Source organism: Thermobia domestica, chromosome 13, assembly GCF_964235325.1.
Source record: "Thermobia domestica chromosome 13, izTheDome1.hap1.1, whole genome shotgun sequence".
NCBI classification, from domain to species: Eukaryota; Metazoa; Arthropoda; class Insecta; order Zygentoma; family Lepismatidae; genus Thermobia; species Thermobia domestica.
The window spans coordinates 185,902,632-185,930,576 of record NC_137466.1 but is presented as its reverse complement, the minus strand read 5'-3'; the positions used below and the strand labels follow the sequence as shown (position 1 = coordinate 185,930,576).

General features: G+C 38.4%; 1 protein-coding gene across 7 annotated transcripts in view; it reads right to left on the bottom strand.

Annotated features, from left to right (window-relative positions):
* LOC145668849 (uncharacterized) overlaps positions 1-27,945 on the bottom strand; it is a 276,188-nt gene that overhangs the window by 53,210 nt on the left and 195,033 nt on the right. For all 7 annotated transcript variants that reach the window (XM_081737052.1, XM_081737054.1, XM_081737056.1 and 4 more), the window contains one exon: positions 16,452-16,659. In XM_081737052.1, coding sequence (XP_081593178.1) covers positions 16,452-16,659 — 208 coding nt within the window. The remainder of the gene's footprint in view (positions 1-16,451; positions 16,660-27,945) is intronic.

Below are 27,945 nucleotides of genomic sequence, written 5' to 3'. Positions count from 1 at the left end.
AATAAAATATTCTGTAATAGTAAACTCTGTAATAAAATATTTGAATCTAATTAATCATCATTTGATCAACGTATTTCCCTTTAAAATAAATCATGTAACAGTATTTCGTTCATCATAGCTCTGCAAATTATATATATACTTCTAACAACTGTTATACAGCATAAATTTCAGGACATTTCCAGTTGATAAAATAATTTTCAGGGCATTTCCAAGATTTTCGCCATTTTTCTGCTTCTCATGGTTTTTCCAGGGAGTTTCCACGAAATACTTTTATCTCCAGGTTTTCCAGAACCCTGCATATTATGTGCAGCAATATTGGAAGACGTTGGGATATGTTGGTGAATATCAACACACCTCAATGTCTAGCCAATACCGCTGCACACATAGCTGAAAGAAAATGCTAACACAGCTTGCGTTATAAGAAACTGGAGCATGGCAAGGTTGTTCAGTTAAGCTTCATTGGGGAAGAATAAGCACAAAGGAAACGAAAAAAAAAAAAAATGGACATGGCACGATAGGAAAAAGCAAATTAAAAATAAAAAATATTGACTAGTCCTTCCAAAAAAAAAAAAAAAAAAAAAAGCAAAGCTAAGACTCATTTAGCATATTGCTAATATGTAGCAATTTAAATCATCACTGGAACTGCCTTGGCTTGTACTTTTAATAATTCAATCACTGAAAAATATAGGAAATAAAGGACAAGATTAAAGTATAGGACAAATACACACACATTCCCAAAATATAGGAAAAAATAGGAAAATAGGACAACTGGGAGCCCTGTATAAGTTACCCATGTTACAGCACCTTTAAGATGTTTAAATATCTTTCTCTTATTTTTTTTAAAAAAAAGTTTCCCTCTAAACAAAAAATGAAAAAAAGAATTAAAAGATTTAGAATATTTCTTCCAACATTTTTCTCAATTCATGGCATCATTAGTGTTCCACGATTTTTCGACGGCACTCAAGGTCAAAACACAGTCGTACCTAAAACATTATATACGAGGGGCATTCAAAAAGTTTCCGGCATTTCCTTGTAACTATGTATTACCACAATAGATACACATTCACTTAATCGTCTTCAAAACAGGCTTCATGAAAACAAACAAACACACACACACACTCTCTTGTTCCACCGTGCCTGCCATTGCTGGAAACAACCCTGGAAGTCCTGTTTTGGAATGTTCCGAAGTTCAACCGCCGCGTTGGTTAGAATGTCTTTTACAGTGGCAAAATGGTTGCCTTTTTGATCTTAGGGAAGAGCCAGAAATCCGCTGGTGCTAAATCCGGTGAGTAGGGAGGCTGGTAGAGGAGGGGAATGTTCGTTTCTGCGATTCGTTTTGCCACCGTAGAAGACATCCAAACCAGCGCGACGGATGAACTTTGAAACATACAAAAACAGCGGTTTCCAGCAATGCTGGAACAAGCGTGTGTGTTCTCAAGGAGCCTATTTTGAAGGCAATTAAATGAATGTGTACCTATATTGTGGTAATAAATACAACGAAATTCCCGGAATTTTTTGACTGCCCTTCATATATATATATCTCGAGAGAGAGAGGGTGTTTCTGTGATCTTGGCCAAAACTTGAAGGGATTATGGACAATGACAAAAGAAGAACCACTGTCCGGAAGTGCGCCAGTCCCGAGATAAAAGCCCGCTGAAAATCTGCAGAACGGATACGAAATTGGCCATAACTGGAGAGCGACTTGTCAGATCAACATCTGGTCAAAGGAACTTTTACAATGTTGGACCTATAAATTCCATTAGTGTAAAAATGGACGGAGAGCAAAGACCGTGCAAGGGTATCCCACAACAAGATAGGATATCGTACATGTCTTATAAAGCATACATTGTAATCACGTTGTACTAGAAACATGTACAATATCGTGAGCGAAACATGATTTTTAAAATTGTGGGTCTGGAAAAGTTGACGGCACAGTGACTGTTTTCAGTAAGTAAGAACGGGTGTTAGAATGAATAAGCGAACTTCGTTTCAGAAGTTATCAGAACGATAGATTTGATGCTACACTACAACTAAATAAGGATTTCCTCCTCACATTCAGTGCCATAATTTGAAACTTTTCCTTCGAAAAGAAGCACTAATATTTGGATCCTTAGGAAAATATAAGTTGGTCCTAACAAAAAACACTAAACATGAAATTTTGCCCCTAAAATTTGAAACATTAATGATTTTTTTTTACCACTTATAGGGGCCCCAGTTGGTCTTTAACTGAAGTAGAGCTCAGATTACAAGTAAACGCAAAAATGTTTTGTTCTGATAATGGGACTACAGCAGTGCTTTAAATGATTTTCAGTTCATTTGGAAATGATATGGTGGGTCCATCTCATAGTTCACTAGCTGAGGGGACAATATTTGACACAAAGCCTTAAGAAACAAATATTGTTTCTGGAGGCCTAATAACTGAATTGAGTCCAAATATCATCTTCGTTTAATTTAAGAATGTTCTTCTTTCTTTTTTCTTTGGATGTGGTGAGCCTATTCCACGCTTCATTTTCACATGTTCGTATCGTGTCATATGGAGAAAAGAAAGTTCGATCTTGAAGTGGGCTCCCTCGGAGGATAGTTACCTCTTACCCTCACTCCCTCCCTATATGGTTGGACTTCCCATTTCATTCTGTATTTGCTACTACAGCACTACTATTTGTGATAACTACTTTTTAAATATTTTACCTCTCTTGACATCACTCTGCAAATGTGAAAGAACATGCCTCTCTGCTTTCTATCTGATATTACTATCTTAAATCTGTGAACAATATTTATTTGACATTTCAGCGATACATTTTCGAGTGACACAGCTGACAAGGAACGAGGATGGATAAGAGAACGCTCCCTGTCTCTTCTACACAATTTACGTACCCTAACAGGTTCTATTCATGTTGACAAGGGGAGAACAGAATTGGTCAAACGAGAGGACGAGTAGTGGTGGTCAAAATGGAGAAGACGTATTAATGAATCTGGAACTTGATGGATATACTATATACAAGGGACAAGATCGAAGAGTGGGAACCCTAACAGGTGTTGCCAAGCAACACTTGGAACACAAAAGGAAATGCTATCAAGCATGCTTCAGAAAGAGTGTTGCCAAGATTTCTTTCTACATATATATATATATATATATATATATATATATATATATATATATATATATATATATATATATATATATATATATATTTTTTTTTTTTTTTTTTTGTAAAATAAAACATATATAAATGTAATTGAATTATTGGGTTTAACGTTCTAATTTTATGTTTCAGGTAATGTTTCTTCTAGGTGTACTTCCGTGGGGCAAGCCTTCTTCGTGAAAAGATTTAATGTGTATATCGAGGGGACAAGTAAGCTCTTTGTGAAAATGATCTAATAAAGCAATGGAAGTGTCTACTACCAATTTTCTTCTCGACAGGATGCGCGGTAGCCCGTCGTGAATTCGTTATCTGACACCTTTAAACCAGTACGTTATTGTTCGACTTGCAGCAATTGCACGTTCCAATTCATCTTGCGCAATGAACAGAATACTCCAAAAATAATGACATACGCCCATTAAGCGCGACGATCGAGGTCCATCTCTTGCTGGTGCGGGAGTTGACCATAACTTGGCAGTCCAACCTTGACCTGGGAACCCCTGAAAGTCAGGGAGGGCTAATGTTAAATCCAAGACTTCTCTACCGCAAATTTACGTGCTGAGATGTGAAATACACTCTCAGACCAAATGACGTGTCGGATGTCAATTTGGGAGATGGGACAAGCCTCTCCTCTCCTGACAGATATAGTATTTAGGACTTCTAGCAGTTTTATCCTTTTCCAGGTAGCCGATGAAAAGTGAAAACGATGTCATGAGAATCCCCAAAAGTAGTTGCCACTGCTTTGCCAGCCGATTGAACACTTCTTGCCTTTTTGGAGCATATGCTGCTTTGATGGTTCTTGTGCCCGAGTTTCATCAATAGTGACATACTGTACATAACATTATATTTTTTTTAAAAATCCACACGAAACCAGTTTTAGTCAACTGTGAGCAATCACGTTACCTCTCTTGCCATAGATTCGTTCGACTGAAGTGTTCACCATCTTAGCTATCTCGCTTGCCTTTACTCGACGATCTAACAATATAATAAATTTAATCCACGATTTCTTGAAATGTACCCTTATTTGCACGCTGGTCGTTATTTAGGGGGGCAGGGAGGGGCATTTCCCCCACAATTTGAGATTTATATAATTTAATCAATAGAATAGTAGTAAGTCAGTGAAAAACGCGAAATTTTACTTATATCAAGGGGTCTTGCCCCCACTTCCCCCAAAGCCAAATCTGAAACGACGCTACTGTTTGCACGTTCCGAACGCTCAGCATTGTTCATGGTTATACAACTACAATGAACCACTTTACATCCTTAAATGAGATTAAGCAGGGTCTACATAACACTTTTCAAGGTTTTGTGCCAGTTTCTTTGTACTTCTTCCTCGTAAGAAGTACTGCTTAAAATGCGCACGAAACAATTTGTTCTATTTCAAATACTAAACACACACTTACTCTGGTAGAACGTTAAAATATACTGAATTCTTAGGGTTTATTTATTGAAGAACTTATGATCAGAGTACCAGTTCATGGAAAGTCACGGACTTATTAAATGCTTCTCATATAAGTATCAACAAAGTAGAGCAGGAGTTTTTCAACTTTTTCCACTGGCGTACTTTCAAAGCATATTAATTATTAATACCACCATAAGTCATACGCACAAGCAACAGCGGGTCGGGTACCACTCTCTCCCACCGGAAATTGAACCCAAGACCACGTGCACCAAACACACATGTGCTAGTCATAAGACCAGCGGAGAAAAGTACCAAATTCCAACTAGGGCTGCCCACTAAACGAGATGAGACAGAATTACCGTGACGAGAATGAGATGAGACGAGATGGAATTTTTCCAATAGAAAGATATGCATTTTTCGAGACGAGACAGCCTCAATTTTTGTATCATACGAAACCCTATTTCCAACTTACAATATTATTGCGCTATTTAGGTTATAATAAAATAGCGTATGGTTGAATATACAAGTGCATAGTTCCATATGTATAGTCGTCTTAAAAAAAAAAAAAATCTTGGCCACCCATCTTGCTTTAGAAGGCCATATTCCAACAACTGTACCAGAAAATTCTAGTACTGTGGCTCTGAATAAATTTCTCTCTCGACCGAAAAAACTACAAAATTTCTTTGAATTAATTTCAACTGCTAGTAAGAGCTCAGATCCGTTCAAAAAGAAATGGGTGGCCAGGTTTCTTTGAACAAAACTGTACCTCTGTGGCCAAGATTTTCTGTTTATATTTTTCATTAAAAAAATAGCTTCTGATTATGATAACGCTGTAGGTAATACAAGATAGAGTGTGTCTGTGATAGCGTGGAAAGCAAAAGAACTTATTTCACATATTGTTCACGCTCTGTAGATGGGTAAGGAAGAGGGAAATGAGTCAAGAGACGGCACAATGAGGGAATTTAGTAAGATCACTTGTCCATGTTAAAAAAAAGAAAAAGAAAAGAAAAAAGAAAAAAAAGATGACAAAGCTTTAGCAAACAAAAAAATCTTCCCCCAGTTCTCTTCGGTTGCGGCACAATGGCACGAGAAATATATACAGAAAAATGGTAGGAATTTTAATTTGGCTTCGAAAACTGTTGCGATATTTTTTAATATAGGAGTCGCAGATGAAACTGCGGTCTTTGTTTCAGGCATGAGATGATACAGTCTGCCATAAAATTGTAATATTTTATGGAATTATCCCTTCTTTCAACAAGATACGCATACAATGAAAATCCAATAATCTCGTTTCATGGACGGCAACCCATTATCGGCACATCTTCATTAATATTTATATAATGATATTAAAATTAACTTCTTACATTATACATTTTCTACTTTTTCTTTCAGGCAGCAGCATATTAAAGGTTTTAAATTGACGCACTTCATGTTATTTTATGCTATAAAATATACCAATTTATTCAGTTGTTAGTTGACTATAGTAGTAGTACCTGATAAACAGTAAGTCGTTTGACACTAGCAGTTACTTAGTTCTCAGTTGACTGAGGTGAGCGCGAGGACTCGTGACGCCTGGGCTCTACATAAATCAAAGAACTGATTTCCCTCACGTGTGATGCATCGGAAGAATTCGGGATGATTCGTTTAGCTGCCTTCCGAACGCACACTTGAGAAAAAGTAAAACAGCAGGAAAGCACTACAATGTTGCAAAACTTAAAAGGCATGGCAAAAAAAAAAAAAAAAAAAAAAAAAAAAACTATAACAATTATTCGAATTAAATGGTAATAATAATAATAATAATAATAATAATAATAATAATAATATAATAATAATTATAATACAGTAACAACAAAACAAACTTAGTGGCAATCCGATAACACTGTAAGGGCTGCATGGATCAGTGGTAGAGTGTTCACGTCTGGTCCGTGAAATACCGCGTTCGATCTCGGTTCGCGTCGAGTGGGTTTTGTAGTGGACAAACATTGTGTTCGTGGATTTTCTCGAGTTTCTCCCATTTCCTTCATTTCACCGTTTCATTGATTATCATTATCTCCCCTATCATCGGTGAACAGCCGTGAGGGCGTACAACTAGAAATTCCATTTTAATGAAATAATAAATTAGTATAGCAGAATGTAGGAATCATCTATAGGAGAACGCTGAAACTATACAGTGTTTCCGGGAATAAACCGACAAACTTCGCATACATGTTCAGGACCTCAATACAAGAAAAAAGTTTATCTTCGACTTTGGCCGGAAACGTCTAATTACGGAAACGGGGCCAATTTAAGTTAATTAGTTGAATTGGTCGTAAGGTGACTACGCTGAATAAACCAACCGACAAACTTTGTTAGTGTTCAGGATCTTAATACAAGAAAAAGCGAATCTGCTACTTCGGTCTTCGGTGGTTTTATTGCGTGTAACCGTCTACGATTAATTCAACTAATTAAATAGGTTTCATCACTGAAATTAGGCGTTTCTGACCAAAGTCGGAACCTTTTTTTTAAATTTTGGTATTGTCTTGAACTTGTATGGGAACTTAGTCGGTTTATTCCCGGAATACTCTGTAAATAAAAAAATATAATAACAGCTCAGATGTCCGTCATTCATAATTTGGCTACTTTTAAACTTGCTCAAATATTTGCGCACGGCCTTGATTATAACGCGTTTTTTTTTTTCACTTGCTGCTTTAAATATTCCAAACCACTTTCTTTTGGGCCCCTCTTGCTACCACTTCAACTCATTTTGGATCATGTATGGCTTGGATCGCCTTATGAACATTCCCTTATTATTATTATTATTTATTATTATTATTATTATTATTATTATTATTATATTATTATTATTATTATTATTAATAATAATAATAATAATAATAAGGCAATTGCGCTCAGACCATGTGCCTAATTAACATTAATATGAGGTACTGCTTTCTCATCTCAAAATAAAAGGAAAAAAAATATGGATTGTCTCATATGTAATATCCATACGTCTACAACATTCCCTCCCTTTTACTCTCATCACTGAAACCGATCAATGCTTCTTGTGGAGTATCGTTACCTAGCAACCAGTTGTTACAGGACATGCAACAGAATTTGAAATAAAAAAAAGAAAAAACTGCTTTGTTAACATACACATGTCCACAACACATGAAGTTAAAATTAAAAAATAAAATAAAATAAAATAAAAACCCCACACGACATATCAAGATTACAAGGTCCTTACTAAATGTCAAGATATAATTTCGAGCTTTTTTTCAAAATATCTAAAAAAAATTACGTCATACATGCAATTTATACATTAGTCAGAGCGTACAGTATTTCGAAGAGGATTACAGCAGAAAACGCTCATTTTTAACAAGACGAAAAATTTGTTATTAGTTGAAGTAGAGGTAAAAGCGAGGGAGAACGGGGGAGTACGACGTTCCCCCACTTCGAAAAAGTACCTATGGCATCCCTCCACTTCCTAAAAAAATTACAATGGGCAAAGATAGGTGTGGGGGACGGCGTGTCGTCGTCCGCCCCCCCCCATACCTTTTCAGATCCACTTTTACCCCTGACTTGAAGTATGTGTGTGTCAGGATATATCTATTATTATTAAGAGAAATCAACAATATATACACAATTTGCTATTTAACGGTGTATGTATTTTCATACACAGTCCTTAAACTCCAGCAGAATAAAAACTTTCAACTGCATTACATTGGTAACTACAATGTACAGCGGGGGACACTTCTAAATGGTACACCTTAGCCGTAAATCTCCATATGGCTGTACCATTTAGAAGTGTCCCCCGCTGTACAAGGGACCGTCAAAAAGTAAAGGAACTATTGAGAAAAGGTATATTTATTCTAATGATAGAAAACTTAAACATATATTATTTTCCTACATGATTTTCCTGCACTTTAACGCACTTTTCCCAACGTTTGAGAAGCTTTTTTTAATTCCGTCGGAAGAAAAGTTTTTTGGTTGACCCTGTAGCCAATTTTGCACCGCATTAATGACTAGCTGATGCAAGGATGTTATAAATAGAGGATCTGCCCATGTGTATCTTCATCCTATTATATGGATGAAGCCAAAAAAACAACCGAGCATCGGTACGTCTGATAGGGAATTTTCGTTTCTGCCATCGTCTGATTGGCTACTTTCGTTTCCGCCATGATTGTTGGCTCAAAAAATTGCGATCCTATTGGGCGGAGTGGGCAGAGTAGGGGTGGCGAAAACTGTGACGTATGGCTTCAAGATTTTGTTGTAAGGGCAGATCCTCTATTTTATAAGATCCTTGGGCTGATGGTTGACGTTTAAATTTCTTAATTTCTAGTGTTGATTTCGTTCACAGTGATTCATCTGTTTTCCACCACCATACCCTCAACGACTCAAATTGTCTTCAGTCGTTGACGTCAATGGCCTGCCCGATCTTTCCTCGTCACATAAAGAAGTTCTTCCCTGTTTGAAACGCTCTATCCATTCGTAGGTCTTGCTTCGCGGTAAACAGTTGTCACCATAATGCGCTTGCATTCGACGAATGATTTCCACAGGTTTAACATCTTCGCAAACTAAAAGCGAATCACTGCTCTCATTTCCTCCTTGGTGTAGATTGACAATGGAGCTACAATGTTTAACGGTCTGTTACACTCCAACGACTAACGCCGGAATAAGAGTAAAACATTGCATAGAAGTGTTGCAGACGACACTAATTTAGAGCTGGATACTAGCAGTGTTACCATACCCTAGTGCGAGAAATTGCAAGTCCCTTTACTTTTGATTCCCCCTCGTACTTTTCTAGCGAATATATCATTTCAGGAGTTTTTTTCGTTAAATTCTAATAACACTGTAAATTACTAATAGCAAGTGAGTTTCGTTTCACACGGTGAAACTACCAAACTATTCAGACACAATATTGAAACGGAAGTGAAATATCTACTTTCCAGTTTCAACAGCGGAATGAGCTGGTGGGTGGATGGGTGGATCTGGAACCTACTTTTGGAACATTGAAGCAATATATATACATAAACATTTTCGCTGTTTCTTATCATTTTTGCTGTATGAAGATTATTACTGAAACCGGAACTGATTTATACCACTTCCGGTTTCATTACATATAGCTACAAAGACGAAAATGGAACCTATTCTTAGAACGCGGAACACATACCAAATCTGCAGAAGCATGTCCATTGAATGGAAACACATAAGATATCTGGGTTGGCAACGGTCAGGTGGCGATTGCAGCACCGGGATCTTAAGAGTAAAATCCATACTACATGAGGAGCAGTAGAACGGCAATGTGCAGTGAACTGATAAGACGGTGATACTGTCAAATAGCAACCTCTCTGCCTTCCAAAGAAGGCAAACAGTTGGAGCTCAATTATGTGCTGCGAGCGTGACTAAAGTGGCAAGTATGATGCGCGAAAAATTATATCGGTGAAGAGCAACAGTGATCGGAAGAAAATCTTCAGTGACAAGTCTTGTCAAGCATTAAAGCGGATTGACACTCAGAACTGGCGTGCCGACTGTGGTGGAAGCAGGCCCATATCCACGGGGGCTAGGGAGGGTCACCCCTCTAAATTTTTACTGGCCCCCTAAAATTTTTTACTTTAGGCTTGCAAATAAACTATATGGTGATGAACTACGGTATGATTGGATCGCCCCCCAAACTTCTACCCCCCCCCTAAATTTTGGGGCTGGCTACGAGCCTGGGTACCGCCTCTCAAAGCCCTCTCAGACTACGGTGAGTTGCGGAAAAGCGACATGCGAGGTAGGATTGCACGGAAGAAACCGTTAATAAGGAACCGTAACGCTTTAGCATGACGCCAACGTTACCACGAACATGCAATATGAACTAGTGATGACTGTAAACGTGTGACACAGTCGCATCGTTCAACTTATTTCAAATTCACGGTCCGTGTTTCTCTGTGGCAGACGCTTAAAAAGGCATCTGATCCGCAGAATCATTGCCCATCCGTGAAACATGGCGGTGGCTTTGTGGTGCTGGATCGCAATATTCTGATTTACAGCGGATTCTGTGCTGACGCTTAGCGGTCGCACTTGGGATGAAGTTGAACACCCACTCTGGCCTACCCAATCTCCGGACCTGCACATTACTGGACATTTGTGGACTGTTTCGGAGACATGGATCCGGCACAGGTTTTCACTTCCTTCCTTTCTCACGGTGGGTCGCAGTGGCTCAGTGGTAGCGCTTTCACCTCTGGTGCATGGGGTCGTTGGTTCGATACCAGTTCGCGCCAAGTGAGCTTCGTAGTGTACAAGCACCGTGTGCGTGGATTTTCTCAAGGTTCTCCCGTTTCCTCCCACTTGATTAATTTCGTCATTGCATTCATTTGTCATCATCACCATCTCCTTTAGCCTAGCCGGCATAATTGTCAGACGTAATAATTAAAGATTTCATTTTTCATTTTTTCCTTTCGTACGGAAGTCAGTGATTCACTGGACATGGAATGGTTTCAGTATTCTTTTGCTACCATTTACGACCTCTAGGATTCCATTTCACGTTGTATCCAAAATGTTCCGAGGGCGAACAGAGGTTCAATTTAGTATTTGAAGTTGATAGTAGTGGTACGTTTATATTAATCTCGTAAGTTGAACTTTTTCAAGCGTGTTCATTCAATTGGCATTATAGTTCTTACTATATTTTACCGTTTTCGGTCTGATACCGTAAACAGATAGGGGGCAAAACTCATTCCTACACTACAAGAGTTCCCACAGCATACTTTGAATATCTAAAAATAAAACGCGGAACAATCTCAGGTGGGAAAGAGGGTGCTGAGCCCTTGTGAGACCACCTTCATCTGCTCTGAAATTTTTAATTGTTTGTTTAAATGAATATAATATTATTAAGAAATTATTAGTTAACTTCCTTTAGAAGAAAGTCGTATTTGTTTGTGGAGCGGAACAGAAAATAAAATTTAAAAATTTTAGTATTTGCAGCGCATGAGAAGGTAAGTTCCCCCCCCCCCCTCTTTTTTTTGTAAATCAATTTAATCATACAGGATAAAAAATAAGAATGCTTGGCAACCGTTGGGTCAGGTATGGGTCACTCTTCACAGTAATGAAATCTAATAAATCTGCAATGAAAATACTGGGGGGGGGGAGGAATAGCACCTCCGCAAGACATATAATGTAGGGTCTAGTAAAATATAAAACTATTATTTTGGGTTTACAAAAAAAAAAAAAAGAGAGAGAGAGAGAAAGAAAATAAAAAACTGCTACCTCAAAAAAATTCTCAGCCTTTTTGTTTGCTCCTCAAGAAATTAATACTGGCGTCGCCACTGAACAGGAAGCTACGAGGCGGGCCCTACTGCTTAAAGTGGGGTCCAAATAATTACTCAGGCTTCTAATATAAAGCTTTTATCTCCCCCGGACATCCAACCCTGGATCACGTCTTCATGTAGAATTAAAGTACGCGTTTTAACCACACTTGGCTCCGAATACATCCTGCTAATTAGAAGTAAGCGAGCAACGTTCCCATTGGTTTGTGTTTGATGTCCTACTTCAGTACCAAGGGTTTATGGGACATTAGATATAGAGGTTGATTCATTTATACTGAGCCGAAGTCAATCTGCTACTGTACTGCGCATTCACAACCCATTGCCGTGAGATTCCCACGAGGCAAGCAGCAGTACTTCGTTAGTGGCGCAATAGAGCAGTGTGGTGGAGCATCGTCTGATGCCGTCAAAACTGAACAGATTATGGCAAGCCATTTTGGCTCTTAACGACACAAGTTCACAGTGTCGTGCATCGTAGAAATGTGTCAAATGCGTAATTTTCGTACGAGTCGTGCCACTGTGAATCGTATTACACGGAAATACGCGGCACAGTCCTGGGTCCACCATACTGATGCGAGGAGCTATAAATTGGCTCCCATGAAGAGGACCCCACAGCTATTGAGTATGGTTCAGCGTATGACACCCTCCGAAAATTCCCAAACACAGCGTACGATGGCCAGCAAGTGCTGCACATCATAGGTGACAACCATGTCATTCACACGGATTTACGTCTCACGGTCGTTCGCAAGAGTAGTGTGCATGCCCTAAAACTCTTATGTTGCTGGACGAAAAAAGAATTGCAGAACGCTGTATGAACATCAACTCATGAAAGATCGGTGGAAGCTTATTGTTATCCTTAATGACGCGTGAATTTACCTCATAGAATGTAGTAAAGTTTTTGCCATTACATACAGACTTGTGGACGCCAAGGTCTGAGACACGTTCTTCCACCAATGCGCAGAGAGTTTCCCAAACGAGTTCATGATGCTGGCTCGTTTCTCGTACAAGGACAAACCACCTCTTCGGAAGATGGAGAGAAACGTCAAAATCAATGCTGCGTACTACCAGACTCATGTTTTGACTAAAATGTACCAGCATGTAATCTCAGCATTGTACTAGGGATGGCCACAAAGTTCCGGTCCGCCGGAACCGGTTTCGGATCCGGTTCCAGACCTGGATCCGAAGAACCGGTTCCGGAACCGGGTCTTCTAGAACCGAATCCGTTCAGACCCGAAAACCAGTTCCACCAGGATCCGGTCCTGGCCATCCCTACATTGTACGAACAAAACGTGAACCAGGTTAAACTGCACAAAAACAAGGTATCCAGTAACACGGCGAAAACATCTGTGGAATTCAATCGCCGTATGGAACAGGAAACTGGAATTTCGGCAATTTTCATTTCTGACATCCATGTCACTAGTCCAGATGCCAGCCGAATGAACTATTGTGCTTTCGGACACCTCAAGCGGTGTCTGTCGCATAGTCGAATCAGCACCGTCTCTGGTCTGTGGAAAGCTTGTAAAGAGAAGTGGAATTCAATAATGCACGGTTTAGCTGCAACACAGTCTCCTGTAATGGAAGCTCCGGTGCTGGGCAACAGCCTGTAGAGGTGGTCTGCAGATTGAACACAGCATTTCCTACGTAAGTGGCACATTCAAATTCGGTTCAACAGAAATAAATCAACCTCAGTATTATATAAACTGGATTACAAACTAGTAGTCGAGTTTGTCTACAAAGCAGGTACTCTCACCACACATGGAACTTGGGACCGCACATATAAGCGTTTGCTCTTGGCCACGGCACCTATCACTGTAGTCACCCTGCTAACACGATCCACCGCGTATATATTTCAGCATTTCTTTGTATGGTCAAGCTGTAGTTTCATACCACTTGTTAATTTGTTAACGATTACAAAATTATTTTTGTTTTCGGCAGAACGTTAAACACACAAGCCGAGGTGAACCAAAGTCAGTTGCTCCTGGCGTGCAAAGTTGTAGAACACAGCCTCTGTTGTCGAGCCGAGCCTGTCCCTGACCAATCCTGGCAACCAAACATAGAGATCTTTAGTTTCTAGCCGATAGGCTACTTGTTCATCAAATTTCATTCAGATCTGGCCAGTAATCAGCGGCGCAAACCTATCTTCAACACTGGAGGGGGATGGGGGCGTTCCCGTATTTTTTTTAAAGCGATGTTCAAAATGTTTATGAAGTTGAAAACAATGCTGAGGAGGATCGGGTGAACAGAGTTGTCTTCAATATTGGAAGGCGGGCAGATTTGAGGCTTATTCTGGGGGCGGGGGGGCATCAATTTCATCTCATTTTCCTTTGTGGCAATCAGACACAAATAATCACATTTCTCCTCCAAAACACATTTCAAATCGGATCATTGGGGGGCAGTCTCCCGTTTCAGGATTGGAGGGGACGTCCCCCTAACCCCCGGGATCTGCGCCAGTGCAAGTAATTACAAATAAATAAAAGTACCACATGGAAGACGAGTTGAGCCTGTGTCTGGCCAGGGCAGGCCATAAAATATATTAATTTTATATCCTAGATCATGGGCTATTTGCCCAACAAATTTTGTTCAGATCTGACCAATATTTATCAAGAAATAAAGTACCACGTACACACTATACACATAGAGAGAACTGGTGTGAGACTAGACGCTCCCTATTCTTACGCCGAAGCTAATACTAAGTATCTTGAGAACAAAAACATGTGTTTTGACTTGCGCAAAATGAGACTTCTCTCGCATTACCCGAACCGAACAATGTACAGTACAGATGTACCGATGTACAGTACAGATAAAAACATTTAACATCCACGCTACGTGCATTTGAAGTGTAAAACCATTCACCTTTGTACCATAAGGAAGTTAAGTTCTGCTAAGTTGATAATTTACATATTCGCAGTAGTCACATATCGAGTGCATTTTATTTAGTTTCTTTGCCACTTTTTCTCTTTTTGTTCAATATTTGAATTTTCTATTTCATAATAATAATTACGTATATATCGTACCAATGGCGCCGATGTCTGTAAAACTGCAGGTTTATGGCCCGTAAACTGCTAGCAAGTCAATATTTCGCGATTTGTCTTCATTGCTGGTCACTTCCAGTGCTTCTTCCAATTCGGTCCCACCCGAGAAGTTTGCTCGGGACTAAGGTAAGTTAAATTGCTATTACACATTACTTTTGTGCTGGGACCATTCAGATGTCGATGTCAGATACCCCCTTCACCGACAAAATTTCCTGGAAGAAAGCCTGCTTAGAAATACAGGATATTATTTCATAATAAAAACAACAATAGTGAGCAAACATTAAATACATTCTACAGTGTCCATAACATATATTGTCAATGCAAAATAAAATTAATTAACATACACATTCAAAAACATGTTGGATTCCAATAAACCGTTGTATGCATTTTTACGTCGGGAAGAAAGTTTATATGCCGTACTAGCGCTGAATTATGGTTATAGTTTCAGAGGCGGTGTTTGAGTGAAGTTATGTCGGAACTTTAAACTTTTATCATTTCTAACTAAGGGAAGACTTACCTAATATACAGGGTGTTTCAAAACAACACCGACAATGTTTGGGAGGTGATTCCTGACATCAAGGTAAGACAAAAAAGTACAGACCAACTTGGGTGCACAAGTGCTTCCTTTCGGAGTTATAGACTGCCGAAAACGTGAAGAAAATAAACTTTAAAGATCAATAGCTCCAAAACTATGGGACCTACCGTAGTCGGGTCAAGACTTCACTTAGGACCTAATATGTGCCTTATCCAAATATCCATATTTCACAATCCTGCGGTACTTCCGCAACAATTTTTATAGAGACAGTTGGTGAGTACTGCAGGATTCTGAAACATGAATATCTGGATAGCGTACATATTAGTTCCTACTTGAAGTCTTGACCCGACTACGGTAGGTCCAATAGTTTTGGAGCTATGGACCTTTAAAGTTCATTTTTTCATGTTTTCGGCAGCCTATAACTCCGAAAGAAAGCATTTGTGCATCAAGGTTGGTCTATACTTTTTATCTTATCTTGGTGTTAGGAATCACCTCCCAAACGTTGTCGGTGTTGTTTTGAAACACTCTGTATAATTGTTGTATACAAGAATTTAATAAAACCTTAGGTAAGTTTACTTCCCTTAGATTATAATAAAAGTTTAATTTTTACGCATGTGAGTTCCCTGAAAACCCGCCACTAGAGTTTAAATTTCGCTACAACTTCCGTTTTGTGTGCTTTTTTTTTTAAAAAAAAAAGCAAGCACGATCTGTTTTCAGACAAAAAATTGATATCGATAAAATAATTAGTCTGATTTGTTATTTGGCGAGACACAATTTATAATTGTCGCTCTTGTCAAATATTCTAGAAACGTTAAACTTGAGTCCTCAATTTATTTATATAATAAAATTACACATTAGTGTAAAAACTATGCGAAAATCCCTGATGATTATGTGCTGTCGCCATGTATTAATATCACAAGGCTAATGGCCAGAGGCTTGCTTGCAATTACCGACGTCACCGAAAAAAAAAATATTCAATGCTAGCGTGAGCCCTCCCCCTTCCTAAAATTCTATAGGGAGGGAGAGTGGGAGGGGGGAAAGATGGGCGTGTTCTAAACTCACCTGAAGCGAAGCAGGAGGCGGGGCCATGGAGGAGGTTACTACGCAGGGTGAGCCGGAAACGGACGATACAGCGATTGCGTTTGGCCCGCCTGCTTCATGCGCCATTGTGGATGTCGATTCGCCAGGCTTAACAGCCTCGCTCATAGCTGGCGCCTTCGTCCCTATACCCTCTGGGCTGTGTGGCTCAGACTCTGGGCTACACAGTTTCCTAGAAAGAAAAAAAGAGAGCATAAAATACATTAATATTTAGAAGAACAATACCAAATCCCCGTAAGGGGTCAATATTTCTGTCTAAATTTACGTAACTTTTAAGTGTTTCTAAGAGAATTACTTCATCTTTTGCCATAAGGGAAAGTTCCCAAACACATACCGTATCGTTACATATTCACCAGAAAAACTTGACGCTGAAGCAATATGGCGGCTTCTTCAACATCAGATTGAATATTGAGTGCCGTAACCCTTATCTTCATCCTTAGCTGAGGACAATAAATTCTCAAAAGACAAATTTTTATTCCTTTCCATTCTCTTCTGACGTAGTAATAGTGCGTACAAAATGTTATGTTTTCCTCGGTTTCGAAAGTACTTCAACAGATAAGTTTTACAAAATAACATAGAATATCATATTTGAAATCCAAAGATCTGAAACTTGTTCAATACGCTACTTAATTAGATGATTCATATTTTCCACTACAGTTGTGGAGTTTTCAACACTTTGCATATAGGGGCGAAACTGATTGCGTTTATAGTTCCCGACCTTCGAAATAAGCTGTAGATATTCTGGATAGTCAGCTCCCCTTTCCTTCTGGAACATTTGAACATCCATTTTACATACTGTTGCGAGGTTCCTTCCCCATTCTCTATTGTATTTCCTTCATCTAGGTTCACAGTACGGACTACAAACGTATTATTTTGATGCTGTATGTTCAAACGACATTAAAAACATCTATTAAGTAATTTATTTCTTTTAGCTAAAGAGTTAGAACGCATTGTACCAGATTCCTTGTAGGTGCATAAATTTACCCTTTTGCTATCTAGTATCGGGAGATTATTCATGTATGAGGTAGGAAACTTTGGTTAGAAAGACAAATACACCCATCGACAACCTAACTGGGCTTGTAGTAAACTGGGGCGCAGTATCAATGACCCTAAACTAAGTTCCTTGCCATTCTAGCCTGCTATAGGCTATAGTTGGGTGGAAGTTGGTGGGTTTATGTTTTGTATTAAACATTTTTGAACGGAAATAGTAATATTCTGATGCAGGCTGATAGTACTGAATATATTACTTTATTTACTGATGCGGGCCGTGCCGATGGGAAAATACGGGGTAAAATACCTCTTATATTCTCAGACATATACTGGATAAAATGACATTCGAAAGTCATTTTCTTAACTTCTAATAAGACATTTATAAAATAATCTCGATATGTCACTTTATAGGTCAGTCTAAACTATCTCAACTAGTCAATAGTGACATTTCAGATTTTGCTTGCGGGAGGAAGTGGGAGGTACAGTTTCACTTTTTTCATTAGCGTATTTCATATATACACAAGATCAGGAGGAATAACTGTGCCCCTGAATCTCCCTCTCTATGAACTCCCCTGTAACTAGTGCGACTACCTTTTGAACATAATTTTCTAACACGCATTGTTGCCAACTATACTATCGAAAGCAAAAGTGCATACCTCATTTCATGCATATTCTTTGTCAGTAGCTACAAAACAAGCGGGCAATTTAAGCACTTTTACTAAATATTAGAAAATAATAGACTTATGGCTTGAAAACAGTACTTAAATCGATAAATTATTTCCAAAGTTATTAAAAAAAAAAAAGTTCGTAAGTGCGCCTATACTATAGGCTACACGCATACGTCCTATAGACTTATAAATTACACCTTTTATTATTTTCGCCCTTGAAATATACACCAAAATTTCGATTTCATACAAAGAGAATAATGTTCGAATGGAAAAGCTTCGTCAATACTCAGAACAACGGACCCAACGCACCAGACTGAAATCCCTGCTCGCAAGTGCACGCACGGTGCTGCACTCTAGTAGAGATTTGCCACACTAACGACATCGTGTCTGTTTCATCCCTTGTCTCAGCAGGATGCCTGAAGGGAGGAAACAAAGTGGACATACTTCTACCAAGTATACATATTTCTGAACGGCTTTGTCTCTGTGTGGATCAGTGGATTTTGGCTTTTCCACAATCTACGACAGATCTGAATTTATCACTCAGGATATGCAATTTAATATTATACTACTGAATTGCAACATAACAGAAAAAGAGAAATAATACGATACATTTATTCGTAGGATGGATTTCTTTTAAAAATATGAGTTTTAATATAGTCAAATATAAATAAACTTACATAGCAGTCCTCTATATACATTTAGAAAATAAATAACAATGTCAATTTTATTAGTAGAGGTGAAGGTAAGGCATAGATTATATCAAAAAAGCTGAGGATTTCTTTCTTTCTTTTTTTTTTTTTTTTTAACGCAAAAACGGACAGGCCTATATTCTACAATTTTAAAATTACTTTTAGGAGAGTTTAGTGGCGTCCTCCTGAACCAACTTTAAACAAAGATGCGTATATCCAACAATCCGAACAACCAATCAGAAGCTGGCCATTCTTTTTTTTAAAAAAAAGGTTTCTCCCTGCAGGTGTTCATCTACCCTCCTTCTTCCCCCTTCTCTGACATCCTCATTATTTACCCGTTCCCAAAGTTAACACAAGAATTCAGTCTCTGCTGGGGCGAAGAACTCCCTAAGAACCTTGAAAGCAATAGAACCTCAGTATACAACGAATCAGCCAGCTTCTCAGCTAACATTGGTAACATGGCATTGTGTGATGGAGGGGAGTGGATTTACTACAGACATCACGAAATCGTGACTCTTCGATTTGGATTATGCGTGTAGACATTCCATTTTAGTAGTCCTTTGTTCCGCGGTAGCTAGTATGCAGCCAATCGAGTTGCCTAACGCCTAAGAATTATGCGTTTACTTGAAACCCCCAATTCTTTATTTAAATTTAGTTATTATGTTTGAAACCAGGATTGCATTGAGGAAGTTATTAGAATATAACAGTGGATTACAACAGTAAAATTGTTTCCGGTTGTGACGACGGGTCAAGGAATGGTAATATATTTACCAAACCCGGTGCAAAGCCGAATGCTAGGAAACTTATCTTCTTTACCCTTTAGAACGGTTCCTGCCTATAATAACAAGAAAAAGACATTCTGATCGTTGATGATAATTATATTTAAAAAGCTACAGTGAACATACAGAAAAGACACTTGCCTCCCTATAAACAAACAAGAGTAGCCGGGGAAAGGGATTAATTTTCATAATTGTGCTTTGTATTTCTGGCGGCGGTGCTGAAGATACAAACATTTGAAATAGGCCTACGACAGACTTATATGAATATACTTTCTGCATGTGGGGCATAATAATGGAAGTCCAGGAATGTTTTATGACATGTCCTTCATACACAGACTAAAGTTGGAAATGTTTACAGGCAACTGCCGTAAGAATACCTTTACGCAAAAATATTGACATTTGTTTAATTCTAGATCGAAGTAGGAACCTTAGAAACTGGCCTAGTTTTTTTTTTTTTTTTTTAATAATAATCAATGGACTTTTAGAAATATACCGTACGTAAACAAGAGCAAATGTTCTCTACTGAATATTATATGACTGTTTTGAATATTCTAGGAATACTGTATGAACATTCAGAAACAAGGAGATAGGCCTAAATAAAACTTGAGGTAATGATTAAGCCCATTTTCTGCTGAAGGCAATGAAATTACTGTTATAGTAGTAAAAGTCTAAATATTATTGCTGGGGAATGTGTTAATATATTCGTATACTGCAAAAGATAATGCGTGTATGGTAATTTTCTTAAGTACATGTCATCACACTGTAAGCATTTTTCATTTATTTCAAATTCTCAGAACGTTCCCAAAAGACGCATTAGGAACCAACTAACAGGCTAAACTCTTTTGTTTAGAGAAAACTGCATGCTTTTTCTTCTACGAGGATAATAAAACTCTTTAGCAAATGTCCACTGAGAATGCTATGCTCAGTACGGTTGCAGAAGAAACATGTGTGCGTGTGTTTGTGTATCGCAGAACCGAGAATAATTTCTGTCCGTTATGAAGAGGTTATTGAAATGTTTGGGGGAAAAAAGGACTGTCCGCGTCCGTATCTGAGAGTGTCCGTAAAAGGGAGAGTTTTTTTCGTAAGGGAACATATGTTTTTGCCGGGACAAAAAAATCAGTCCGTATTATAGAGGTGTCCGTCAAGGCAGGTTTCACTGTATACTATTTTCGATATACCAAACACGGCCCCTCAAAAATGTATATATATCTTCCCCCCACTTCCCTTCTCCAAGAAATTAAAAGCTGACGTAGTCATCGCTGGGACTCTACAGCACGCAATCACTAACATGCATCTTGACCAAACTTTATTTCTGTTTATTACTGAAAGTTCAAAAGGAATGGCTAAGAACAACGAACCCTTCTATGACATACTGAGATTCTCACTGACAGGACAATGCTGAATACATTTGATATCGAACCACGCTCTCCCTACCACTTTCCCTCATTTAACACGACTTCTCACTAACCAAAAGTGACCTGCGCATTAGAAGCGTTAATTCCACAGCTACACAGGAACCAGTCCCCTTGTCTTTGTTCTAAAAGTGTCCGTGCTTGCTCTGAACTCAATGTTAGGATAAAGTCTATAGATGCGGATTTCGTGATCGTCTCCCAAAAGCTTACAGCTCTCGCTCTTCTTCTGGCCAGTTAGCCTATCAGCTCTCTTGATGATTGGAGCGTGAACTATCGATCGTTCAGTAGGCTGTCTCCTGACTCACTCGTCCACCCACCGTTGCCAACTACACGCAAAAACTCTCTGAGTGATTCGATTCCGCTAAAGAGAGGGGAGCGGATTTTTTTTAAAAAAATAAATAAGTAAATACATAAATTATAAGGTTGACGGGCACATAAGATTATCAGCAGCAAGCTTTCCAGCAGTTGATCTACAATTTCCACCATCATCTGTCAGAAACATACAGCTAAAAAAGTTCTGGCAGATTTTTTCCTTGACATATTGTCCAATATAATCCACTAAAGCACTTCAACAAGAACTCGAATTACGCAGGCAATCACTTCAAAACAGTCTAAAGCAGTGTTTTTTCTAGACATGTTTTTGGGGGGTACTGCCTTCCGGAGCTCCCCAAGTGCATCCCCCGAAGGAGACCAAAATAATACGTCTACAATATAATAATAGAATCGTACCGTGTCAAAAATAATGTGCCCATCAGAATACTAAGTGTATTCCTCCCCGGAACATTTTTTTTTTCTTTCTAAAAGAAACACTTGTCTGAAGTGATCACTTAATATTTTTGCAAAGTAGGAATACACAGTATTTATTATAACCTTTAAAAATACATAATCAACTTAAAATCTGTCTGTCTTTACGCTGACATGTCGTTTAAGAGGGAACATAATGACAATAAAATGGGAGGAAAGACAACACAACTATCTAATGCATTGCCTCGGCGTCCAAATTCATTTTGATTGTTGCTTTCAAACATTTCTGTTCGCCATACACGTAAATTTTCAATGCCTGAATTTAATGAACTGAATGAAGTATTTGATCATTAGTGCAAATTAAACAGTGTTACTCAATAATGATTATGTTACTATAAATTTGTACGAGTTGATGAACTAATTACAACGTTCAGAAAACTAAATATATATAGTGGAAAATTTTCACTGTACGTTCTTGGAAATAAACTCTTGTGCTTGGTAGCACTGCGTGAAGCAACGAAGGAGAGGCTAACTGAAACCCTACTTTGCATCGCTGCCTCAAAGTGGAGAGGGGAAAATAACTATTCTGAAGGGAACCTTTCACTGGTTATTGAAAGTAGCACACGAAATTCTCATTGGCAGCATAAATTGCACGGGTGGGGAGCTAGATTCTTTTCTTTTACGACCCCCTCTTCTTTTTTCCCTCTTATCATTATTTCTTCCCCTCGCTAAATTGCTTGTCGTGATCCAGCCAGATCCAGTCCCCATTTGCATTACATACAACGCAATGCAACGCAACCTGGTTCTTCAGAAGACCTTGGAATTGCCAAATACGGCTTATGGAAATGTAAACTAACATTACGAGTGGATAAAAAAAAAATGTTGAAAGAACATCCAAGTGCTATATTCAACAGTGCAAATGTGCTGAGTTCCAAGGAAATCATTTATGCTGTAATTATTATTTGATAGTAAACCGCTTATTTTCACCATTCTTGCTCTACTGTTGTTAATAAATTATTTATGTTGTAATTCCTAACTCATAGGAAGCTGCTTGTTTTTTTTTTTTTTTTCATTGTTCTTATTGTTGTTGATGATGGTTAGAAATTCGTGTTAAATACAGTGGGGTTAATTTTCTATTTGATCTTTCAGCACTGGATCCAGCCCGGGGTCGGGGCCTAATCCCCTAGTTTTTTGAGTGACAAAAATCATTTAAGCTATTATTTATATATTTTTAGAAGGTTTATAGTAAACTCACGATATACCTATCATAGTGTGGGACCTGGCTGCCCCCCCACAGTTTTCAACTTCTAGATCCGCCTTTGTCTACTACTCACAGACAATTGAACTATTTTAGATGAAAGCATGCTGATTACTGTGACCACCCATGACGTCACGTGCGAAAGCCGATGGTAGCACCAACTCCTTGTAACGAAATATATACAGGGTGGTCCAAAAGTAGGTATACAATCTCGTACTGATCGGTCATGACGTTTTACATCATTTACTTATTGTTATTCATAGAGGCATTGATTTAGTTTTTTTTCTTATTTGTTTTTAATTTATTTTCACTTATACCTTAAGTTCGGAACAAAAAAAGCAAATAAATTTATTTGGTCGATGCTGGTCTGTATACCTACTTTTGGGCCACTCTGTATATATATTCTTTTCGACATGCAGACGATTTAAACGGATTTCAACAGAAAGACGTTTATTTGTAGGGATGTCCACTGGGGTGAGTTCTAGTGCAGACGTTACGCCCATGAGATTACTGAGGGGACTGAGTGAGGGGGCAATTTTTCATTGAAAATACTACAATTAAACTGGAGAATCATAAATTTTAGGGACAAAGGTATATTGGGGGTGCAGAATGGTAAATTTGACGGAAAGAACTGTAAAATCATTTGCTGAATGGTGAATCTGGGGGCATTGTGCCCACGTCCTTGGGGACCACTGTTTATCTGTAAGTATTCCTACCCTAATCTTCCATCCTACCCTCCCCCCTAAATGACAAAATCCACAACATTTCATCAAATTCTCAAGAAATGGATGATAAAATTTGATTGATATGAAAATAAATAAGAGAATATGACACTACTTCACTTTTAAAGGTTATTTTACTTTATTCTCATCAGTTGGAAAAAAAAATACAGCAACATACGTAACTTCCAACAATAAAATTCAGAATAATGCTCAAAACAAAATACCAACAAGGGAAAACTGCTCAGGTTATATTCTAACCTTTTTTATAAAGTTTAAGTGGTAAAGTTTTTAATTTCCATTTCTCGAATTTGACTGAATAGTGAATGCTGTTCCGTCAAAACTTACTGAAAATATAGATGCGTGCTGCCATCTGTTGTTGACTGAGCAAAGCAAACGATATCATGTGTAAAGATAAGTGAGCCATTGGCGTTCTTGCGAAGAAAGAAAGAAAAAAAGCCAAGTCCTCCATTTGTTCAGCTACGAGATCTCTCCTTTGCTGATTTATTTATTTATTTTCTAATGGCAACCTATTTTATGAAGTCTTACGTCTCTTACCCGATTCAACTCGCAGTTGTTCCTGTTAAAAAAATGTAGGAAAAACGTTTTTTTTTTATCTTCCGTCTCACTTATAGAATATGAACATTGAGCCCACGTGTCAAAAAATCATATGTGCCCCTCTGTTACATGTGCCTACAGCCTTACGTGAGATTCATACAAGAGAGGGAGAACAATAATCATGCCGAAATAATTCACAAGACAGCATCGCCACATTTTCATTAAATACAGAATCAATCAATTTTGGGATGAGAACTAGTATTCAGACGAAGATGAATTTTCAACTAGTAGAAAGTAGAGAACGGTAGGAAGTAGAGAGAATCTGGTCGTAGTTTGTCCTCAGAAGATCGAGATAAGAAGATTCCTTCTCTAGAGACGGAGAAAACATACGAAATGAAATCTTTCAGTTTAACATCCCACGATTTTTCCTTTAGCCTAAGGGAGATGGATGATTAAGGCAAGTGAATGATGATGAAATAATTGGTGGAATGAGAATGTGAGAGAAAACAGGGGCACCACGAGAAAACTCATGGACACGGTGTTGTCCACCTCAAACTTACTGGATGGAGGATCGAAGCAGCGACCCCAAGCACCAGAGGTAATCGCTCTAGCACTAAACCATCATGCCGAGGACAATCAGTGAAACCGGTAGCAATAGCAGAATGGTCTTCGGGCAGAGGCGGATCCAGGACGGACTTCTGGGGGGGGGGGCGGTGGGTTGTAATACTGCTACTTAGAGCTACTTTTAAGAGTTCCAAACTCTGGAATGGGTTTTATTTAAATATAAAATAAGAAAGTTTCTTCTTCTGGGGGGAGGCGATCGCACCGATCGTCCCCTCTGGATCCGCCCTGTCTCGGGGATTCAGTTTCGAATCACGAGGCGTAACCCATCATGGATTCGAATCCCATTGAAGAGCATAAAGCATACCTAACTGTCCTCGAAGTGTTAGGGTTCGTATCCCTGTCGTATTTGATTAAGAAGAATTGGATAAGATTATTTTTTGAAGAACACGGAGACCAAGTATACCAGTTGGAATGAATTAAAACAAAAAACAAAAAAAAAAAAATGGTAGAGGGCTAACCTCTCTGATGGAGGAGATCTTGGTTTCATATCAGCCCATCCAAGTGTGTGGTGTACATCATCATCATCATCGTTGCTTTTCTAGAGTACTACGCTTCCTCCCACTTTATCATTCCACCAGTTCTTTCATCATCATTCATTTGCCTTAATCATTGTCTCCCCTAGCCTAAAAGGCATAATTGTGGGATTTTAAAGTGGAAGATTTCATTTCATTTCTTTTTGCTCATGTTGCTTTGTTTACATATACACAACTGAATACGAACAAAATAAGTTGAAGGGAGGAGTGGGAAAATTTTTTGGGTGCAGGGATGTAAAATACCTAAAAATGGGTCTGTCTGTTAGGTTTTGGCACTTACAAAATTGTCAGTGCATCTGAATTAAATCTGTAAAGCAGAAGAAAACAATTTCCATATCGAAACAAAAAGAATGAAAAGGAAACTTTCTAAATTCAGATTCCTTGAATTTTTTTATTCATTATATGAGAGGCCATGACGCACTCACACGTGGGAAAGGAAAGTAATTAATACTGTATCTTATCTCTGATAATAATTGTAATAACGAAATGCCCAATCAATAGACGAACTCAAAAAAGAAACATCGTACTTAATTGCACAAAATATGTCAAATGTTGGTTTTTATTCTGGAATTTATTACCTTGTTTTAAAAAAAATAATACACTAATTATCACGATTTTAGGCATTTTCTCAGTTTCTTCATATATATACATGAAACAGTAAAAATATTTATTATTTCTTATTTAGTACCTACTCACTGACACAGATTCCTTCGTTTCATACACTATATTTGCCGAAAGGGAAAGTGCATAACGTTAAGCTAACGTTATTGGGTATTCACGCTTACATGGCATTCTACAGATAGAAACATCCTCTTCCAAGACTTACACATACACATGGTTTGTCAAAAAAAAAAAAAAAAAAAAAAAAAAAAACTACTTTATATATACAGGGTGTTTCAAAACAACACCAATAACGTTTGGGAGGTGATTCCTGACACCAAGATAAGACAAAAAGTATAGACCATCCTGTGTGCACAAATGCTTCTTTTCGGAGTTATAGGCTGCCGAGAACATGAAAAAATGAACTTTAAGGGTCCACAGCTCCAAAACTATTGGACCTACCATAGTCGGGTCAAGACTTCACTTACGAACTAATATGTGTACTATCTAAAGTATATGTTTCAGAATCCTAAGGTACTCGCGCAACATTTTTTTTGGAGGGAGTTTGGCTTAGGGAATATAATTTGAAGTACTCTTCAACTACCTCCATAAAAATTATTATGGAAGAAACGCAGAATTGTTATATTGAAGGTGCTTTCTCGTCTTCTGGGTATTACTAATAGTAGGCTAACTTACGTGAAGATGCTTATTCAACAGGTTACTTGTAACTAGGGATGCGCATGAGACAAGATTTGTGGCTGTCTCGTCTCGAAAATGTGCTGTAAAAGTGATGTTTCGACTCGAATTTTGTCAGGAAAATCTTGTCTTGTCTTGACTCGTCTCATGCGCATCCCTACGTGTAACACTTATCAACGGAAAACTTGATAAATGCAATGAAATCCTTCAATCTTTATGCAATAACATCAAATCTTTATGTCGTGTAGGTTAAAAGAGAATGAAATGATGGAATAAAAAGTGGGAGGAAACGGGAGAACCCCGAAACAAACATGCATATGGTGCTTCTCCACAAAGCTCAATTGGTGCGGACTGGAATCGAACCAAGGACCCCACCCACCAGAGGTTAGCACTATGCCACCGAATGGAAAACTGAAGTTCATTAACGTGGAACCCGAACCACATGAGCTTCCGCCAGGAATAGAACCTGGGTCTTCCACGCCAAAGGCGCGTACGTTAACCGATTAGCCACGAAAGATCTCATGGAAAACTGGAGTAAAGGCATTGGCGTAACAATGATATTTTGCTGGAGGGAGCATAGTCTCGTACTTCTGAGAGTTAAAACAATCTTACCTGTAGTCCACTGGTTTCCTACGGGGGCCAACAGTGTTTAGTAGGAAGCATTGCCCCTCTCTAGTTACACTTGTGGTAAAAGAGGCAGATTGATGACTAGGATTAGAAAATAACAGATACAATCTGTAGTTTTACGTCACACGATTATGTTCTTTAAGTTAAATGAAACGGATAATTCAATGGGAGTGAATTATAATGTGGGAGGAAACAGAAGAACCCAGAATCACGAGCGTTTTCCTTTCAACTTTATCCTACTGAATATACATAATTCGAAAGCCTCTTGATGCTTTTGTCGCGTTCACGTAAAAATTCTTTCCCAGTGGCTTTTATTTAGCAAACCAAATATATATTTTTTTTTTTAATTCTTCCTTCCTAGAGACCTCTTGTTACCATATATTAAAAATGCAGGAGAAATTCGTTACCAAATCCGAACAACATACTTCTCTCTGGGAAGTTTGTTCGTTAGCGTTACATTAAAAATAATACGGTACTTTTTTTTTTTTCATTGCTTTTCCAGGAAAATTTTTGACATCACTACATTATTGATCTTGCAGCTGTGAGCAGAGCAAAACTACG